The 18,273-nt window shown below is 40.4% G+C and overlaps 1 protein-coding gene across 9 annotated transcripts in view; it reads left to right on the top strand.

The window, feature by feature from the left end:
* RBM6 (RNA binding motif protein 6) overlaps positions 1–18,273 on the top strand; it is a 105,710-nt gene that overhangs the window by 36,256 nt on the left and 51,181 nt on the right. For 6 of the 9 annotated variants that reach the window (XM_058726858.1, XM_058726857.1, XM_058726859.1 and 3 more), the window contains one exon: positions 12,664–12,737. The exons of 2 other annotated variants lie outside the window; for them this stretch is intronic. In XM_058726858.1, coding sequence (XP_058582841.1) covers positions 12,664–12,737 — 74 coding nt within the window. Of the gene's footprint in view, positions 1–12,663; positions 12,738–18,273 lie in introns of those variants that run through there. One more of the 9 variants, XM_058726863.1, reaches the window with a different exon arrangement.

The following is an 18,273-nucleotide window of genomic DNA, read 5'->3' as shown; positions in this document are numbered from 1 at the left end:
TTTTTAACATTTATTCATTTTTGAGAGACGAGAGAGACAGAGCGCAAGCAGGGCTGGGGTAGAGAGAGAGGGAGACACAGAATCTAAGCAGGCTCCAGGCTCTGAGCTGTCAGCATAAAACCCGATGCAGGGCTCGATTTCAAGATCCGTGAGATCACAACCTAAACCTAAACTGAAGTCGGACACTTAACTGACTGAGCCACCCAGGCGCCCCTGAAATGGTTTGAGTTTTTACGACCATGTTGATAAAATAGAAGTTTTAAGAAAAGAAAAACCCAGAGACAATCTGTCACTTCAGGGGCAGAAGTCCATTATGGAATGGATTGACACTGATACAAAACATGTAGGGGCGCCTGGGTGGCGCAGTCGGTTAAGCGTCCGACTTCAGCCAGGTCACGATCTTGCAGTCTGTGAGTTCGAGCCCCGCGTCGGGCTCTGGGCTGATGGCTCGGAGCCTGTTTCTGATTCTGTGTCTCCCTCTCTCTGACCCTCCCCCGCTCATGCTCTGTCTCTCTCTGTCCCAAAAATAAATAAAAAACGTTGAAAAAAAAAAAAAAAAAAACATGTATAGTTTATGGTAATTCAAATGGGGTAGCTAAAGACGCAATAGCTTAACATCATTTAGAAAAAGTGAGTTGGAAAATGCAAATGAATATTTTTTTACATTATTTTTGGCATTTATAGAATAGACAAGTAAATATTTTTAGTTTTTAAGGAAATACCATAGGCTAATTGGAAAATAGCACATTTACTTGTCAATTTGTGAAACTGAAGAAGGTGTTGTTTTCAACCAGGAATCTTAATTAGGTTTGGTTCCACATTTGGGGAAGATGTTTACCGAGAACCCTTAGGCCAAGGTGGCAGATCTTTAAAAACAGGAATGCCTAGGAAGCCAAGGGACACCTTCTAGGGCTGGATGAGTCTTGTGGAGGTAGTCGATAGACCCTGTGGCCAAGTGCAGACAATACACCTAGAGGAGAATCCCATGTGATGCTGGAGGGGTCAGGTAAGTGTGGGGAGAGGTGAATGCAACTAGAATTAATTTTAGTCTTGTTTGGAATTACCTGGGATTTGCCTTATTTTTATTTGAGGGAGAGAGAATGTGTGAGAGGAGGAGAGAGAGGATTTCTTTTTTTTTGTTTGAGTTTTTTAAATTTATTTTGAGAGACAGTGCGAGCAGGGGAGGGGCAGAGAGAGAGAGGAAGAGAGAGAATCCTAAGCAGACTCTGTGCTGTCAGTGCAGAGCTCGATGTGAGGCTTGAACTCATGAACCGTGAGATCATGACTTGAGCCGAAACCAAGAGACAGATGCTTAATCAACTGAGCCACCCAGGTGCCCTCAGAGAATCTTAACCAGGCTCCACGCTCAGCATGGAGACACGTGGGGCTCAATTCCTTGACCCTGGGATCATGACCTGAGCTGAAATCAAGAGTTGGACACTCAATTGACTGAGCTACCCAGGTTGCCCTGCCTTACTTCATTTTTTTAAGTTTCCTGCCCTAAACACTGAATGGAAGGTTCTGTTAGAGAGCGTGGGTGGTTTGTGACCCTTACCCTCATTTGAGGGGGTTACCTGTCATATGAGAGATAGCACTTCCTGTGCCTTTGGTTGGTTAGTAGAAACTCATGGAAGAGTTTCTTCTGCTGGAGTAGCAAGAATAAAAGGGTCATTAATCAGCCTGAATAGTGCAGCAGCCTGGTTGACTCCCAGCTTCAGTCCAGGTAGGAAAAGTCATTTATACAGTTACCTTCAATAGGCAGAAGATAGAGGCCATCCATACAAACTGTTTACAGGGTATAAAAATACATTGGTGGGGCACCTGGGTGGCTTAATCTGTTGAGCGTCCGACTTTGGCTCAGGTTGTGATCTCGTGGTTCTGGAGTTCGAGCCCTGTGTCAGGCTCTGTGGATATAAAATTAAAAAAAAATACATTGGCTTCTTCCTTTAACTTTTCCCTTGCACAAGAACATCTCTCCTGTGTTCACCTTTCCTAGCTTAAATTCTCTACCCTCAGAATGTAAATTAAAGCAGTATTTACCTGCTTCCATGTTTCTTACTTTTTCACTTCTAATTTACACGTAAGCTTTCTTGGAATTACATAGTGGCACTACTTTCTGAATATACATACCACTGAATTGTACACTTTATTTTAAGTTTATTTATTTTCAGGCAGAGTGTGCCAGTGGGAGAGAGGCAGAGAGAGAATCCCAAGCAGACTCCACACTGTCAGCGCAGAGCCAAAGGTGGGGCTTAAATTCAGGAACTATGAGATCATGACCTGAGCTGAAGTCAGACGCTTAACTGACTGAGCTACTCAGGCACCCTTGTTTTGTTTTGTTTTGTTTTGTTTTGTTTTGTTTTGTTTCGTTTCGTTTCGTTTCGTTTTGTTTTGTTTTTACTATTTTTTAAAAGATTTTGTTAAAAAAAATTTTTTTAACATTTATTTATTATTGAGAGACAGAGAGAGACAGAGCATGAGCATGGGAGGGGCAGAGAGGAGGAGACACAGAATCTGAAGCAGGCTGCAGTCTCCGAGCTGCCAGCACAGAGCCCAAAGTGGGGCTCAAACCCACGGACTGTGAGATCATGACCCGAGCCGAAGTCAGATACTCAACCGACTGAGCCACCCAGGTGCCCCTGTAAGATTTTATTTTTAAGTAATCTCGACAGCCAATGCGGGGCTTGAACCCACAGCCTCGAGACCAAGAGTTGCATGCTCCACCAATTAAGCTGTCCAGGGAGCCCCTGAATTGTATACTTTAAAAGGTTGTATTTTATGGTATGAATTACATCTCAGTTTTAGAAGCTAAGCCTTCTTAAAAATCAGTTGACAAGTCATATAAAGATTGATTTCTTAAAAGCATTTTCATGAGTATATAGAATATTTACCAAGTTTCAGCACAGATGTTAATGGCCTACTGACTGGTACTTGTAGAGTTCATAATTAATTGTTCCTAGTCTCAGTTCAGTTCATTATGCTGTGCTTAGAAAATGTTGTTATATTTTCATCTCTCTTTTTTTTAATCATTTAAAAATAAAACAACACCCTATAACCTTGAAAAGCTTACGATTCATTCTTTGGTGTTACCTACCAAGAGTGAGTGCAAGCAGGGGAGGGGCAGAGGGAGAGAGAGAGAATCTTAAGCAGGCTCCACACTCTGTGCAGACGCTGATGCAGGGCTTGATCTGAGCTGAAATCAAGAGTCAGACACTCAGCAGAGAGCCACCCCCTTTTTAATCAAGAGTCACACACTACTGAATGAGCCAGCCAGGCGCCTCTTTGCCATTCTGGTTAGTATATGGCTCTACCTTTGAAAATATTGGACAGTGTTCAGTGTTATTGTTTATTGATTTATTTATCCAAGTAATACCTATAGCATGTTGTGGTGCAGAGGATATGCTGGCTGTCATGAGTATTGTAATCTTTGACTTTAGAGACTTCAGTTTCTGTGGAAAATGGGTATATGGGATGAGTGTTCTGTATTCCTCTTCTGACTAGGCCAAAGAATCTTATAAATCAATTAAAGGATCTGGGATAATCAATCAAAGGAATCTGGGAGTTCTCATGCATCATGGGTTCTTTTGGCTTTAAGTTTGAAGTTTACTACTCTGGGTAACTTGATGAAAAATGTTCAGTTATTTTAATCCTAAAGTCATTAGAGGATGGCAAACATAGGACTTTTAGAGGCAATAGGCTTTAAAAAAGAGTAACACCTAGGGGTGCCTGGGTGGCTCAGTCAGTTAAGCGTTCAACTTCGGCTCAGGTCATGATCTCGTGGTTCGTGAGTTTGATCCCCACGTTGGGCTCTGTACTGACAGCTCGGAGCTGGAGCCTGCTTCGGATTCTGTGTCTCCCTCTCTCTGCTCCTCCCCTGCTCATGCTCTGTCTCTCTCTCTCTCTCTCTCTCTCTCTCCTTCAAAAATAAATAAAAACATTAAAAACTATATAAAAAAGAATAACACCTAAATGAATGTTTGGAGGTAATTATTGGTCAGAGAGGTCAGTAAATAATTGTTAACGACCTTCCCTAATTTTCAGAGGAGGTAAAATAAAATAGGACTGCATGGATGTTACAGGAAGTGATTAGACAAAAAGTAGAGACAGTTGTACACAGATGCATGTGGATGCTTTCACTTACCTGGAAACTTTCCAGATCTTACCATTGAGGGGTTTTTATGGAGGTTCCATTATGCAGGCATTTTGTTGTTTAAATCATTGACCTGCTGGTGATTAGCTTAAATTCCAGCTCCTTTCCCCTCCCTGCAAATTGAGGGGTAGGAGTGGTGAGGCCAAAAGTTCTAAGCTTGCTTTTATTTATTTATTTGTTTATTTATTTTTGAGAGAGTGTGGGTGGGGGGAGGGGCAGAAAGAGAGGGAAACAGAGGATCTGCAGCAGGCTCCCCGCTGACAGAAGTGAGCCTGATGCAGGGCTTGAACCCACGAACTGCAAGGTCATGACCTGCACCAAAGTTGGACACTCAACCAACTGAGCCACCCAGGCGCCCCCAAAGGTTCCAAACTTCTAATCAAAGCTTGGACAGTTTGATCACCAGGCCCCATCCTGATGCTGTCTAGGAGCCTGCCAAGAGTCACCTCATTAGAACAAAAGACATCATATCACCCTATCACTCAGAAAATTCCAAGGGTTTTAGAAACTCCACGCCAGGAAACTGGAACAGAGACCCAGTATCATTCTATATTACCACAGATGGGGCTCTCAAAGGTGGATCTGGCTGGTATCCAGTAAATTTAGTTGGGCATCAGTTTTCTGTTATAAGGCATAGGTGACCTAGGCTTATGATCTGGTCAAAGTGTGAGTCTCACAGAATGCCAGTTGTTTGACCCTTCTCTGGATGCTATTTTACTTCTGGAATAGGTGAGTGGCTGGGCCCGTGTGATCTGTTAACTTGAGCAACTTCTAGCTCAGAAGCCATTATCTTTGTGGAACCTCCCAGAGCCCATTAGAACAGTGTTGAGTTGTCCTCTAATTTGGCACTAGGGCCAAGACAATGGGAAAAAAGTTGATTGGGACATATTTTCCTCCCACTTGAAATGAAAACAGCTTTGTGATCTGTGGGAGAAGCAGGTATATTCTTAGCATCAACTAGAAATCAGTGCTAAAATGTTAATATTGGGGCACATATGAGGAACAGCAACACAGGTACTGTTTGATCTTTAGTCCCTAATAATGCTTTGTTCTTTATTTTTCTTTTTTAATTTTTTTAATGTTTATTTTTGAGAGAGAGAGACCGAGTACGAGCAGGGGAGGGGCAGAGAGGGAGACGGAATTTGAAGCAGGCACCAGGCTCTGAGCTGTCAGCACAGAGCCCCATGTGGGGCTCAAACCCATGAACTGTGAGCTCATGACCTGAGCTGAGGTCGGACACTTAACCAACTGAGCCACCCCGGCGTCCCCCTAATGCTTTGTAATAGAAGCACAGGGGTACTGAAATGCACTCCTGAAACCCTCTGCAAAGAAGTTACCATCATTGCAACTTGGTGTATGGATAACCCAAGCCCAGAGAGAAGTGGCTTGACTGGGAGCTTGTGGTGAATTAGCTTCTGCATATATACAAACTGTAGAAGTTACTTTTCTTGTGTCTTGCTCCAGTGAAGATACTCATTACAATTGATGTGGTGTTGACTGAGCAGCACCATGTACCAGGTATTATGCTAGTGTTGGGGATGTGGGAATGAAAAGACGTCACCCCTCATCTGGGACTTCTCTTGTTCTGGGATTATCTCTACATGGGCAGTTTGCTACAGCATTCAGTGGTGCTGCTCCTCTCTTCAGTGATCCTTTTGCCACACTTACACGATCTTTCCTGCCAGGATAGAGTGTTATTGGCTGGGGAAAAAAGTAGATCTGCAGAGGTTCCTCTTTTACTCCAGCTGTTCGCTCTGTAGATTGTTTGTTTTCAAGTGAACAAAAATTGAACTAGATCATTGGCTTTGTAAAGAATAATTGTTCCCAGGGGCTCCTGGCTGGCTCAGTTGGAAGAGCATGTGACTCTTGATCTTGGATTTTGAGTTTTAGCCCCATATTGAGTGTAGAAATTACATAAATAAATAAAGTTAAAAAAAAAAAATTGTGCCCAGATAAGTAAGTCCTGAGGATGTAATGTATATCATGATGACTGTAGTTAACAGTACTGTTTTGTATATTTGAAAGTTGCTAAGAGAATAGATCTTAAAAGTTCTCAAGAAAAAAAAATTGGTAACTGTATGTGGTGATGGGTATTAATTATAAACTTATTGTAGTAATCATTTTACAGTATACACATATATCGAACCATTATGTTGTGTACCTAAAACCAATACAATGTTATGTAATTCTGTCTCAATAAAAAATAATAATTGTTTCCTTTTCTGACTTATATAGCATCTTGAAGTAGTCTATGCCTGTCTATTTTATAAGTCTTCCTTTAGACCAGACTCTCTGAGGGCAAGGACCCTCCTCTTCCACCATGCTCACATAGCATTATTAATGTCATTGGAATTGAAATGAATCAAATAAGGGTGAGAATTTCCTAACAAATGGTATCCCGGGGCCAGAGAACCATTATAAGGATGAAGTGACCCTAAGATTAATTTTGAACTTTGAAAACTACTTGAAAATGAAACCCACCCCCATTTTTTTTTCTTTTATAATCAGTTGGCACAGATGGAGCACTAAATAAAATAGAACCATATGCAGTTTTTAAAAATTTAGCAAGTAATCATGAGTGGGTATCTTCCTTGTTTCATCTTTTTTTGTTAGAAACCAGCAACCTTAGGTGCATAGTTGAGGGGGAGAGGATTGAAAGTGCTTATAAGATGTCAGTGTAATGAATTTCATAGGGTCCAGTTCTTTTTTTTTTTTTAATGTTTATTTTGAAAGAGAACATGATTGGGGGAGGGACAGAGACGGGGGCGGGGGGCGGGGGAGAGAATCCCAAGCAGCCTCCTTGCTCAGCACAGAACCTGAGGCGGGGCTTGATCTCAGGAACAGGAGATCACGACCTGAGCCAAAATCCAGTTAGACGCTTAACCTACCGAGCCACCCAGGGGCCCCTCCTGGGTCCAATTCTATTCTTCCCACACTATAGGTTGACATATAAATCAGATATTTTCCTAATTTTCATAATGCAAGCTGCAGGTGCATATTCACCTGAGGGTTTAGCAGGGCAAAGTACCTCTTAGAAATCTTGCACACTGGCCTCTTTTGGTATATTATTCCCATTGATAGGAATTCAAATACCTGGATCAGTTCTGTTTTGGTTTTTGTTAAAATCTCTAACTTGATAATATTTTACTTCTAAAAACCTGTAGCCCCATGAAATGGAATTACGAAAATAGGACCTTTAGCCCTCTTGAATCTCTATTAAGATTTGTCATGGTGCTTTTTATATTCATAATGCTTTGTTCCCACAGAAATAATAATCCTTGTTTAGAGAAAAAAAATGTGTTTTCTTTTCCTCAGAGATACCCAATAAAATAAAGAAACCTCTTTGCCCCTCTATGTCTTCTTTTTGTTTTTTAATTATTATTCCAGTATAGTTTAGTTTCAAGTGTAGAATATAGTGATTCAACAATTCTATACGTTGTACTCAATGTTCATCATGATTCCCCGCTGCCTATGTCCTTTAAAATCCTTTAAAATTCTTTTTACATTTCATAGTTGGTATGTATATTCCGGGCTTTATCAAAGTCACTTAGTCCTCCTAATGGGAAATTGAGCCAGAATTGTTTATGTTAGTTGAGTTTTTCTAGACTAGTTTGAATGTAGGGCTACTCATCTCATTTGCTTAAATAAATATTGCTGTGTAATTGTTACAAAAGCGTGGTTTGGTATAGACATTACAGTTGACTTGAACAATTGAGGGCCACCTTTGTCAGCGTCTCTTGAGTCAGCTTTTTTAGGAGTAGAGACTAAAAGATACTGTATATTATTTGTCAGGGCTTTGTTTTCTGTACTTTTTAAGCACCTTATTAATAAGCACTTATTAAGCACCTGGTTAGTTTTTAGCACAGGTACTTTTTTGGAGAATAGACAACCACGTGATTAGTGAATATGAAGAAGAATTGAAATTTTATTTATTTTTTTTATTAAAAGGTTATTTTTTAATGTTTATTTTTGAGAGAGAGGAAGACACAGAATCTGAAGCAGACTTCAGGCTCTGAGCTGCCAGTACAGAGCCCAATGCAGGGCTCGAACCCACAAACCATGAGATCATGATCTGAGCTGAAGTCGGATGCTTAACCGACTAAGCCACCCAGGTGCCCCAAGAATTGAAATTTTAATGTTATCTTTATAAATTTCCTTCTCTTTCCCTGTTCTCATCCTCCTCAGCTGCCCAAAAAACAAAACTAAACTAAAAAACCAAACCTGTAAGGAGCATTCATATTTCTTTTAGAAATCTACACATTTGGAATAGAAAATGGAGTAAAATATGCTTTTTAATAGTCCTATAAATAAGTGCAAAGACCCATCAGGCCACCAGGCTTCTTCCAGCATGTGGTGGTAGAAGAAAAACGTAATAAAAGAATTTTTTACACTTTAGGTAAGAATCTTTTTGTGGGACTGTTAACACTGAGTTTATCATCTTAATGATTCCAAATGGTTCCTAGCAATTCTGAATGCAAAGTTTGTTGGTTGTTTTCAGAATGTTTAGGTCTGTGGTAGAACAGGTCTGCTAGAACTTTTTCTGTGAATTATAAAAAAATCCCCAGTTATCCCACTATAACAATACAACCATTGTAATCATGTTCATGTACAGTTGTGTTGCATTACATCATTTTCAAATTTCACCTGTGCTTGCTCAACCCCTCTCTACAACCCCATCTTCCCTCTCATGAAGTGAGCATGAGAGGTGGGATGTGACTCAGTCGTGGCTTCAGTTGATCTCTGTATCCAAGTTTCTCTAAGTGTGAGCATTCACTGTGCTAGCTGTGATTCTGTTATTTAAAGTGATATGTTTTTCATACATTATGGCCCTTAAATGCAAGCCAGCCTCTTCATCTGGTGTCAACCAAAAGAAAAGCGATCTGTTGCAACGCTGGAGGAAAAACTGGCAGTGTTGGACTTAACCTATATTGAGAGATGGTATGTTGTTCTTCACGTTGGGGTGTTCGAGTATGATTTTGACAATGCATGGTTTTCATCTCATATGCGGACTTTATGTCTAACCTAGGAGTTAGATGCAACTTCATTGTGTTTAATTCTGGTTCTTTTTCCTATACACGTTTTATATAATTGTCCTCATTTTTGAAGCCTTTAAAATATGTTATATTAAGTTTCCTATATCAAGTGTCTTACTGTATTATAATTTTTGTAACCATCATTATAAGAGTTTCAGGTTTTTGTCTTTGCAGAAGACTTTTGGTAGCCAGTATAGCAGTCCATGAGTGCGAATGCTTTCTAACTTGCATACTCAGGCCCACTCAAAAGGTTTTGCTATAGGTATTTTAGAGTAACGATAACTGGTATGCTGATTTCAGTATTTCTTTATTTCATTTTATGTTATTTTAAGTTTATTTATTTATTTATTTTCGAGAGAGAGAGACAGAGACAATCCCAAGCAGGCTCCACACTGTCAGTGCTGAGCCTGATGTGGGACTCGAATTCATAAACTGAGAGATCATGACCTGAGCTGAAATCGAGAGTTGGACACTTAATTGACTGAGCTACCCAGGCACCCAAATTTTATTTTATTTTAGAGAGGGAGGGAGAGAGAGAGAGAATGAGAGGGAGGGAGGGAGGGAGGGAGGGAGAGAAGGAGAGAATCCCAAGCAGGCTCCACACTGACAGTATGGAGCCTGATAGGGGGCTTGAACTCACAAAATGAGATCATGACTTGAGCTGAAGTCAGATGCTTAACTGACTGAGCCACTCAAGCACCCAGATCTCAGTATTTCTTAACGATAGACACGGTCTTATCTGTCTGTACCCTTTCTGTGATTGGGCTCTGTAAAATTCAGAATTCAGATTATCTGTATCACTCTTGGATTTTATTAAAAGGTGAGAGGCTATTCAGTGTAGCAGTTAACAGCATCGATTTGAATCTGTACTGCCTGGCTCTGAGCCCATATTGCTACTTACCATTGAGGTGATTTTAAGCAAATTACTTATTTCTTTGCCTATTTCCCTATGCCTATAACCCCATGAACTTAATAGTACTTACCTCATAGGGTAGTCTTGTAAGGATTAAATTAGTGTATGTAAAGTGTTTCGAGTGCAGCCTTGCACCAACAAGTGCTACGTAAGTATTAGTATTGTGCATTTTGGCAGTTCCTGAAAAATCCTTATACAGCTGTGAGACACAAAAAATGCTTAGGATCAAGATTGGGTACTTTTTTTTTTTTTTTTTTTTAAGTTTTAGGCATTATAATTAAACTTTAAGTTTTTGTTACTGTGTAATAGCTAAAGTTTCAGGCAAAGAAATGGAATGTTGGGCTTGTGATTCTAATATTAAATCTGAAGCACATTGTAAACATAAAGTATTACAGTGTTGATGTGTAAAGATGCTCATAGTGTTGCTTGCAGACATATCTTTTCCCTTTGCAGTGAGTGTAGTATCAAAGTCTTGTGTGTCCTTTAGCAAAGTATGAAGGTTGTCATGAATCTTCTTTCTTTCTCTGTCTATAGATTCTGTGGTGTGCCCTTCTGGGCCACAATAGTTACTTCTTTAAGTACAGAAAAGAAGCTCAAGGCTTTCCCAATTGGTGTTAGTTCCCTGTGTTGTCCGTTTTGGCAGCTATAGAGAGAGTTGCTTTCCACACACCTGAACTTTGATATGCTTTTTAGAGGTGATCCCCACACTTGAGAGTATATCTGCTTATTCCTTGGGTACCCCCTTCTGATTGTGGATATGCATTTCAATGTTTGCAGTAGATATTTGGTGATAAAAGGGACCTTAGTTGCTTCTGTTACTCTCCAGTGTTTCTCAGGAACAATCAGAGCCCTTTACAAAATTTCCAGTGTTTTCTGTAGATGTTCACCAAGTTTGATCAAGAAAATCCACTCAAAAGGAATTAAGTAACGAGACAATTTCCATTGTTAACAGGGCATATGTAAATATATATACCATTTCTTTAGAGTAGTTTCATTTTTTCAAATAGTTACTAATCAGAGGAGGCTGATTTTGTGGTAAATTTAGGTAGAGGTTGCAGGGGTTAGTGTTGGTCAAAGCTGTGAAATCAAATAGAAAATCTCTCTCAGCCTAAAGTGATGCTGAGATTTCTAATAGATTTGTTTTTTCCTTCCTGGTTAACTCCTAAAATTCTAAGCAAGAATCAGCCTATACCAATGTCATATTTCATAATGAACTTGGAGTATTTAACAAGTCTGAAGTCAGTTTTATTCTTATCATAATAAAACATTTCAGGCCATTCAATCCAAGTGACAAAGAATCCAACCCATGTCACCAAGTTTGCTCTTTTTTTTTTTTAAGTTACATTTTCTGTTGCTCTAATTTTTGTCTGTTTTGATTTTGATTTTTTTACTTTTTGGTCTTTGATACCTTAATGTAATGATAGTTTCCTATTATATATACTTACTGCTCCAAATTGACCTGGGTTTGTGTTGTTTCTCTTTCTCTTTCTCTTTCCCTGAGTTTTTTTCTCATCTGAACAAGTCACATCTTTTTCTTGCTGTTCATTTGCACAGCGTTGCTTCTAAACAGGAGTGTCTTTATCCTGGGAGGCAGTGGAGGAAGCATGGAAGTCCTTGTGGAGCATTGCATTGCCAAGTGTGTTTTGTAGTCATGTGGTGCCAGTATCTGGGAAATTATAGGATGGGTTAGTATTAGAGCTTGGCAGCCTGTAAATCCCATGAGCTCCCAGTCTCATGGGTCATGAGAGTTGCAAATGACACTTGCTTAGGAGAAAGGTGAAGGGTATTCTGTAACTCTAATGGTTCATACAGTTCTTGAACATGTACTGATTGCTAACAACTGCTGTCTCTCCCCCAGCCTACCCCACTGCCAATCTTTGTGCACAGGCACAGTTTTGGACCCAGCTATTTGAATTTATTTATGCTTTTACACCTTCTTCCTTTCATAAAGATTTAAGCTGGTTTATGACTTGAGTTGAAACAAAGAAAAAAAGAGGAGACCTGAAATGGTCTGTCCCCTGCCAACCAGAAGCCTCCTGTGGTATCCAAACAGAATAGTTGCCTCAGTCTGTCAGCACTTCTGTCTTTGAAGGTGGTTTCTGCTTGAAAAGTGGTGACTATTAGCATAGCTTTGGGATAATTGCTTCTCCTTCCTCTCTTGGGATACATTTTTTTTTTTTTTCCAGATACTTCCCTGTTCTTCTTGACTTTGTTTTTCCAGAAGATTCACCCTGTGATTAATATGTTTTGGGTGCCCACTTGAACTTAACTGTGGGATTACCTAATTCTGGGGCACCTTCACCAGACCATCAGTGCTAAAGAGAGCAAAGGATCTTCTTGGTTAATAGAAAAAGCCACTGTGGAATGACTCTCAAAGTCCAGAAACATCCAGATTTTCTTTCAGTACTTTTTTCTGTTTGGAATAGCAGCTTTGCCTAGTATAGGGGAGGGAGGGGCTAGTTGGGAGGGCTTGTATTAAGGGGTTCAGAAACAGGGGATTTAAGTGTGTCTTTTGTGTTTGCAAGGCACTAACACCACTCCCGTCTGTATTTAAATGCTGTCCCCAGGTTACGACTATGGCTATGTCTGCGTGGAGTTTTCACTCTTGGAAGATGCCATCGGATGCATGGAGGCCAACCAGGTTGCTTTATACTTCGGTCAAATGATGCTGGAAGGATATATTTTTTCTATATGGGGAGGGAGGGTTTCACATGCTTGAACTTTGGAAAGGTACCAGAAATCTGTATTTGGAGCATACCACATTCCAACTAGAAAATGGTTGTAAGGAGAAACTCTAGAAGAGGTTGGGAAGGTTTCTTTAGAAGAGTTAATGGGCACAAGTGTATTTTAAAAACTGGAGCCTAGTTGCAGTTGGACTAGATGCCAAAGACAGTAGATGGGCAAAAATGACAGGTCTGGAGTGCCTCCCTTTGGAGTGTGACTGATACGGAGAACCTAATGCAAAGAATAATCCTTGACTGTGTGTCATCTCAAGGATTTGCCTGGCACAGGAATTCTAGGTCAGTACTTACACCCAGACCTAGGGTGAAGACCACTGATGGCAACTCCTGTGACACTCAGGTCCTGCCTGCATGTGCTGCTTTCTCAAGAGGGCCATCGGGGAGGAGAGAGAAGTAGATTATTCCTGTGTATTGCATTCATCATGGTTCTTTACAAATTGGAGTTTCATACTCAAGTTCTTGGCTGCATATAGACTGAGCTAGTGAATCTGAATCTGGACTTACCTTATGTTTGAAATATCTAGATGTAGGCAGCTTGCCACCTAGAGCTGTAATCTGGATCTTTAATAGTTTTGGAAGGAATTATGAAATGGATAGAGTCCTTCTTGTCATGATGTTCCCTTGGGGAAAGTTATTTTCTTTGTGGTGTCTTAGTTCCTCTGTCTGGGAGAAAGAAGCTTAATGATACTGTTTTATTTTTATGTACCCACTGCCTGTACTTAACAGTGTGAATCACAGCTATATGCCCAAGATCTTAAGGCTCTGCCAGAGAAGAGTAGTAGTGCATGAGAACTCTTCTTCTCTTATAGCTTGATGGCCTTTCATCAGCTTTGTTCCATTCATCATGGCTCATGACACTTAACCTTTTCCCTTCTTTGGCCATGTTCTCCCCTTATGGGTATGGAGATGACATGCTGTAACCCTTTGGGAACAAGCACTAATTAGGGGAAACTTCATGTATCCATACCTATTGTTAGTAGTATAAATACTGTTAGATCCTCAGAAAATGACCGGATTAGGACCATATCCCCTTGACAGAGTTCTTGTTGACTGATTTGTTCATTGCCCATCAATAAGCCAGTCATTTAATAGATGCTAATTATATGTTAGAAACTGTGCTACCTAATGATATTTTGAGAGAATGAAGATCCCAATCTTTATGCTTATGGTCAAGTCCATTCTAATTGTCTGTCCTAATTTGAGAACACTCATTTAGTTTATGAACATCTTGTTCTCAGTGACTAATCATTAAGTCCTTTGCCACTGTGTTAAATAATACCGTGAGTGGTGGAAACATAAACGGGGGAGCCATGGCAGATGCTATTCTTTTGTACCATTCTCCCAACTGTATGTGTTTCCTAGAAGAGTGTTACTTTTTATCAGAGTTATTTAATCTTTGATCTTAAAAAATAACAATATTGTGTCTTAATTGCCTTTTCCCTCTATCCCAACAAAAAATCCTGTCTGAAATTTCTAGCCCCTTGAAGAGAAATGTCAAATAGAATTAAGACAGCCTTCTTTAAAAACAGGGTTTATCCTGAGGCAGGGTTTCTTTTGGAGCCATATCTGGCAAAATGTGCATTTACACAAGCAGTGTGGAGGGAGAGCGGCCTTTAGACACCTCTACTCCCAGCCTCCCCACACATTCTGTGAACATGCTTAGGGCTCCTAGATTAGATCCCTGATGACCAACCCTTGCCTAGTGAATGAGATACCAGAACAAAGGAAGAGGAGTGCCAAAATTCTTTTGGGGTGAAATAGGATGTTTTGACAGGTAGCCATCTTTATGCATATGGTATCATGAGGTACTCTGTGCAGCAGTACAAATAAGAGACAGCCTCTATCTTCCAGGAACTTGTAACAGACTAAGAAAGGTGACAGGCATTTTGGTATTCATAGATCCCATAGGGTATTCTCTCAAATACCAATTTTTTGTGTGATCTCATTTTTAATATTCACTGGAGTTATTCCTTAATAAAGTAGCACCATATCCTTATTCAGTCAACTTCCTTTTCTAGCTTTTTATTCTTCCCCTAGTCATGGGACAGAGGGCATACTGCTTAGCACTGCCACACAACAGAATCCTCTCGCTGAACTGCATAGATTTCATGATCCACTCAGCATCCTCCTAATAATCTTTAGCACAACTCAGGGTATATGCAGGTCATTATGGTGGAAATATTTTTTTTTTAATTTTTTAATGTTTATTTACTTTTGAGAGAGAGGCAGACAGCATGAGTGGGGGAGGGGCAGAGAGAGAGGGAGACACAGGATCCGAAGCAGGCTCCAGGCCCTGAGCTGTCAGCACAGAGCCCGACATGGGGCTCAAACCCATGAACCACGAGATCGTGACCTGAGCCAAAGTCGGGTGCTTAACCGACTGAGCTACCCAGGCGCCCCTGATGGAAAGATTTTTAAGAGTGGGATCTCCAGGGGATTTTTTTGTACCTACATAGTATAGCACAGCAAAGAGGAGTATAGGTTCTGCATTCAGATGTTACTTCTTAGGTGGGTTGTCTCTGGCAAGTTTCTTTACCTCCCTCAGCCTCAGTTCCCTCTGTTACCAGTACCTCATGGGGCTCTGGTGTGGACTCAGTGAGATCATACATTCATGAATGCCTGCTGTGTGCCAGGCACTTTTCTCAACGCTGGAGATGCTGCAGTAAACAAGATAGATTATATAACCTCTGTCTTAGTGTTTGAAGACAGAGCATAAGCAACTAGACAAATTTAAAATAATATATGATAGTCCTGAGTGCTGTGAAGATAACAGAGCAGGGTATTAAAGAATGCATGATGGGGGCAATTTTAGAAGGGGTAGTCAGGGAAGCTTCTTGAGGAGTGACATTACATTTGGTGAATAATGTATACAGAACACTTAGCATAGAATCTGGTACCTAATAAGCATTTGAAATTAGATGATCATCTCCTCCTCCTACTCCCTCTCCCTTCTTCGTGTCAAGTAATTTTCAATCATAATTCTAGGAAAATAAATTTATTTCTTATATCTGGATATTCTTTAAGAAAATGGACGTGGTTCAAGCTCCCAGTAACACAATACAAAATCTTATGAGAGACATAAGTATGTGAGAGAAGTCCTCAGAGTGGATAAACCAAGTGTTTATGGAAGATGAATGTCTCTGTCTATTCATTCATTCTCCTACCCTCCAGGTTTTACTTTAGATCAAATTGGTACAGATTCTGAGTCACCATCTGCTGGGCACCTCAAATGTTTTGGGTTGGTATTTTTTGGTTTTTCTTATTGTTTTATAATTCTTTTTATCCTGATTCTTGATGTGAAATGTCTTTTATTTATCATTGACCGATACTTGCAAGTCTAGGGTAAGGGAGTAAAGGAGGCTTCTGCCAGCTTGCTTTGTCAAATATTGTGGAGTAAGTGTGCCTTAGAGAGGCAGGATGATAACCAAGGCCCCACTAGCCCTTTCCCAGCGCCTTCGTGGAGGCATCAGACAGTAGGACACTCTGCAGCAGTACTGAGCATTGTGGTCAAGAGGACTCCTCAGGGCATCATTTAGCAAGCAGCTGTCTGGGGAAGTAATTTCCAGCAGAGGTCTGTCAGCTCATACCTTCACCTCTCTCTGTCTAGGAGATGTAGAAAGCCCGAAACACTGTGAGGCAGGGTTTTTTATTCCACCCCTACTGGGAAAGGGATTTCTAGCAGTGTCACTTATCCTGGGCTTTCTCTGTTGTCCAAGTCCCTGCAGGTTGAGGGTGAATATTACCTCCTCTTGCTGTGTGTGCCATTTCACTGGGACTTAAGGAAAGTGTAAGAGCATGTGTTAGCATATCGAACCTTTTCATCAGTTACCCAGTTGTGAGTATACTAGCTCTTTCAAACTGTTGTCATTTGGTCTAAAGGAATTAGCATTTCATTTTCTTCAGTTAGTAGGTGTGGTGTTTGTTGCCTGTTCCAATTCAGCCAAATGTTTACTAAAATGCCCTTATAAAAGATAGCTTTGGAAGAATTCATTTCTCTGGAATTTTTACTCAACTTTTGTAGCATCATTGGCCTTCTTTAGCTGAAGATGACATGGCTGTATGACAGAATTAGCCTCACTTTATAAAATGCAAGGAAAAGATGCCATTATCACCTAACATGAAAATTCCTTCAGACTGGCATGGGGTGGGGGGGAGGGGGTGGATGGAGGCTATAGAATACATGAAGGTTTATGAGGTACTGTTTTTTGTGTCAACAAAGTTAAGAGAATTTGGGTTTTAGAAGATACCGGGGTGTCCAGGGTGTTTCTGAAGGTAATGTGAAGGAAGCCAAATCTTAAATGGTATCTGTCTTTATGATTAAAATGAGATCAATGGCGAAAGCTTGTTTAGGGGGATAGGAAGACCATTTACCTCGATGGAAAAAATGGGTGAAAATACCATTTGTTGGAATTTTATTCAAGTTGATAGCAATATTGTATGAAATACTCCGGTATTGAAGTTGTGTGCATTCCAAATAACAAAAAAGTATAATCTTATAAATTCCTGCAAGATTGTGGTGTTGTCTAAACCCACTCCCCAAATCTACTTCACTGAAGAGAATGTGGCACCCCAGCCAGAGCTCAGCTTTATAACTTGTGGTTGAATCATGCCATCTTCCTAGAAATATCAATTTCATTGCCTTCTCCTGATTGCCCTCAGCAGAGGTTATTGGTGGGAAACAGAAAAGAAAATGCATTCTAAAATGAGTGTAAATCATTAGTTACTGAAGATTCTTGCTGTCAGGGTATTTAGAAGAATTATCTATCTAGTAATTGAGTCTTGGCTGGCATGAGGCAGTATATCCTAGTAGTCACATACATGAAGGCCCGACTGACTGCCTAGGGTTGCATCCCAGCTCCGTCACCTTCTCCTGTGTGATTTGGACAAGTAGCTTAATGTCCCTGTGTCTCAGTGTCCTCTCACACTTCTAGGAATTAAATGAGTTAATGCATGATTAGAACTGGGCCTGGCACACAGTGAATATTGAGTGTATATTTATTATTATCACAGCAACTTCACATCTGAGTGGAATAAGAAAGTCTTAAGTTACAGTAGCCTCAGTCCGTCTGGGCTTTGTGGAGTAGCTAGCTAAAAAGGGATTTGGTGGCAGTGCGCAGGAGAATTATTTTTACATCAACAGTACTTCCCATTTAGCCTGTTGACTGGGACCGATTATCAGGGGACTGCCTCCAGGTCTTTTGAGGAGCTTCTGCATTAGCCTTCAAATCTTAAATTCTCTCAAGAGAAAGAGCCAGAGATGCACCATATGGGGGACATAGAGTATTGTTAGACCACACTAGAAATCCAGCCTGTGGCTTTAAAACCCTAACCTCTGATGACCAGCCCCTGGCTTTGCCATATCTCAGACTTTCTGCAATAATTGTAAAGGGTGTTTTGAAGTGGATTCAGTTTAATTTTCCTGAATCTTTTGGCAGT

Source organism: Neofelis nebulosa, chromosome 4, assembly GCF_028018385.1.
Source record: "Neofelis nebulosa isolate mNeoNeb1 chromosome 4, mNeoNeb1.pri, whole genome shotgun sequence".
Lineage (NCBI taxonomy): Eukaryota > Metazoa > Chordata > Mammalia > Carnivora > Felidae > Neofelis > Neofelis nebulosa.
The sequence above is the reverse complement of the archived record's forward strand: the minus strand, read 5'-3'. Positions and strand labels throughout refer to the sequence as shown.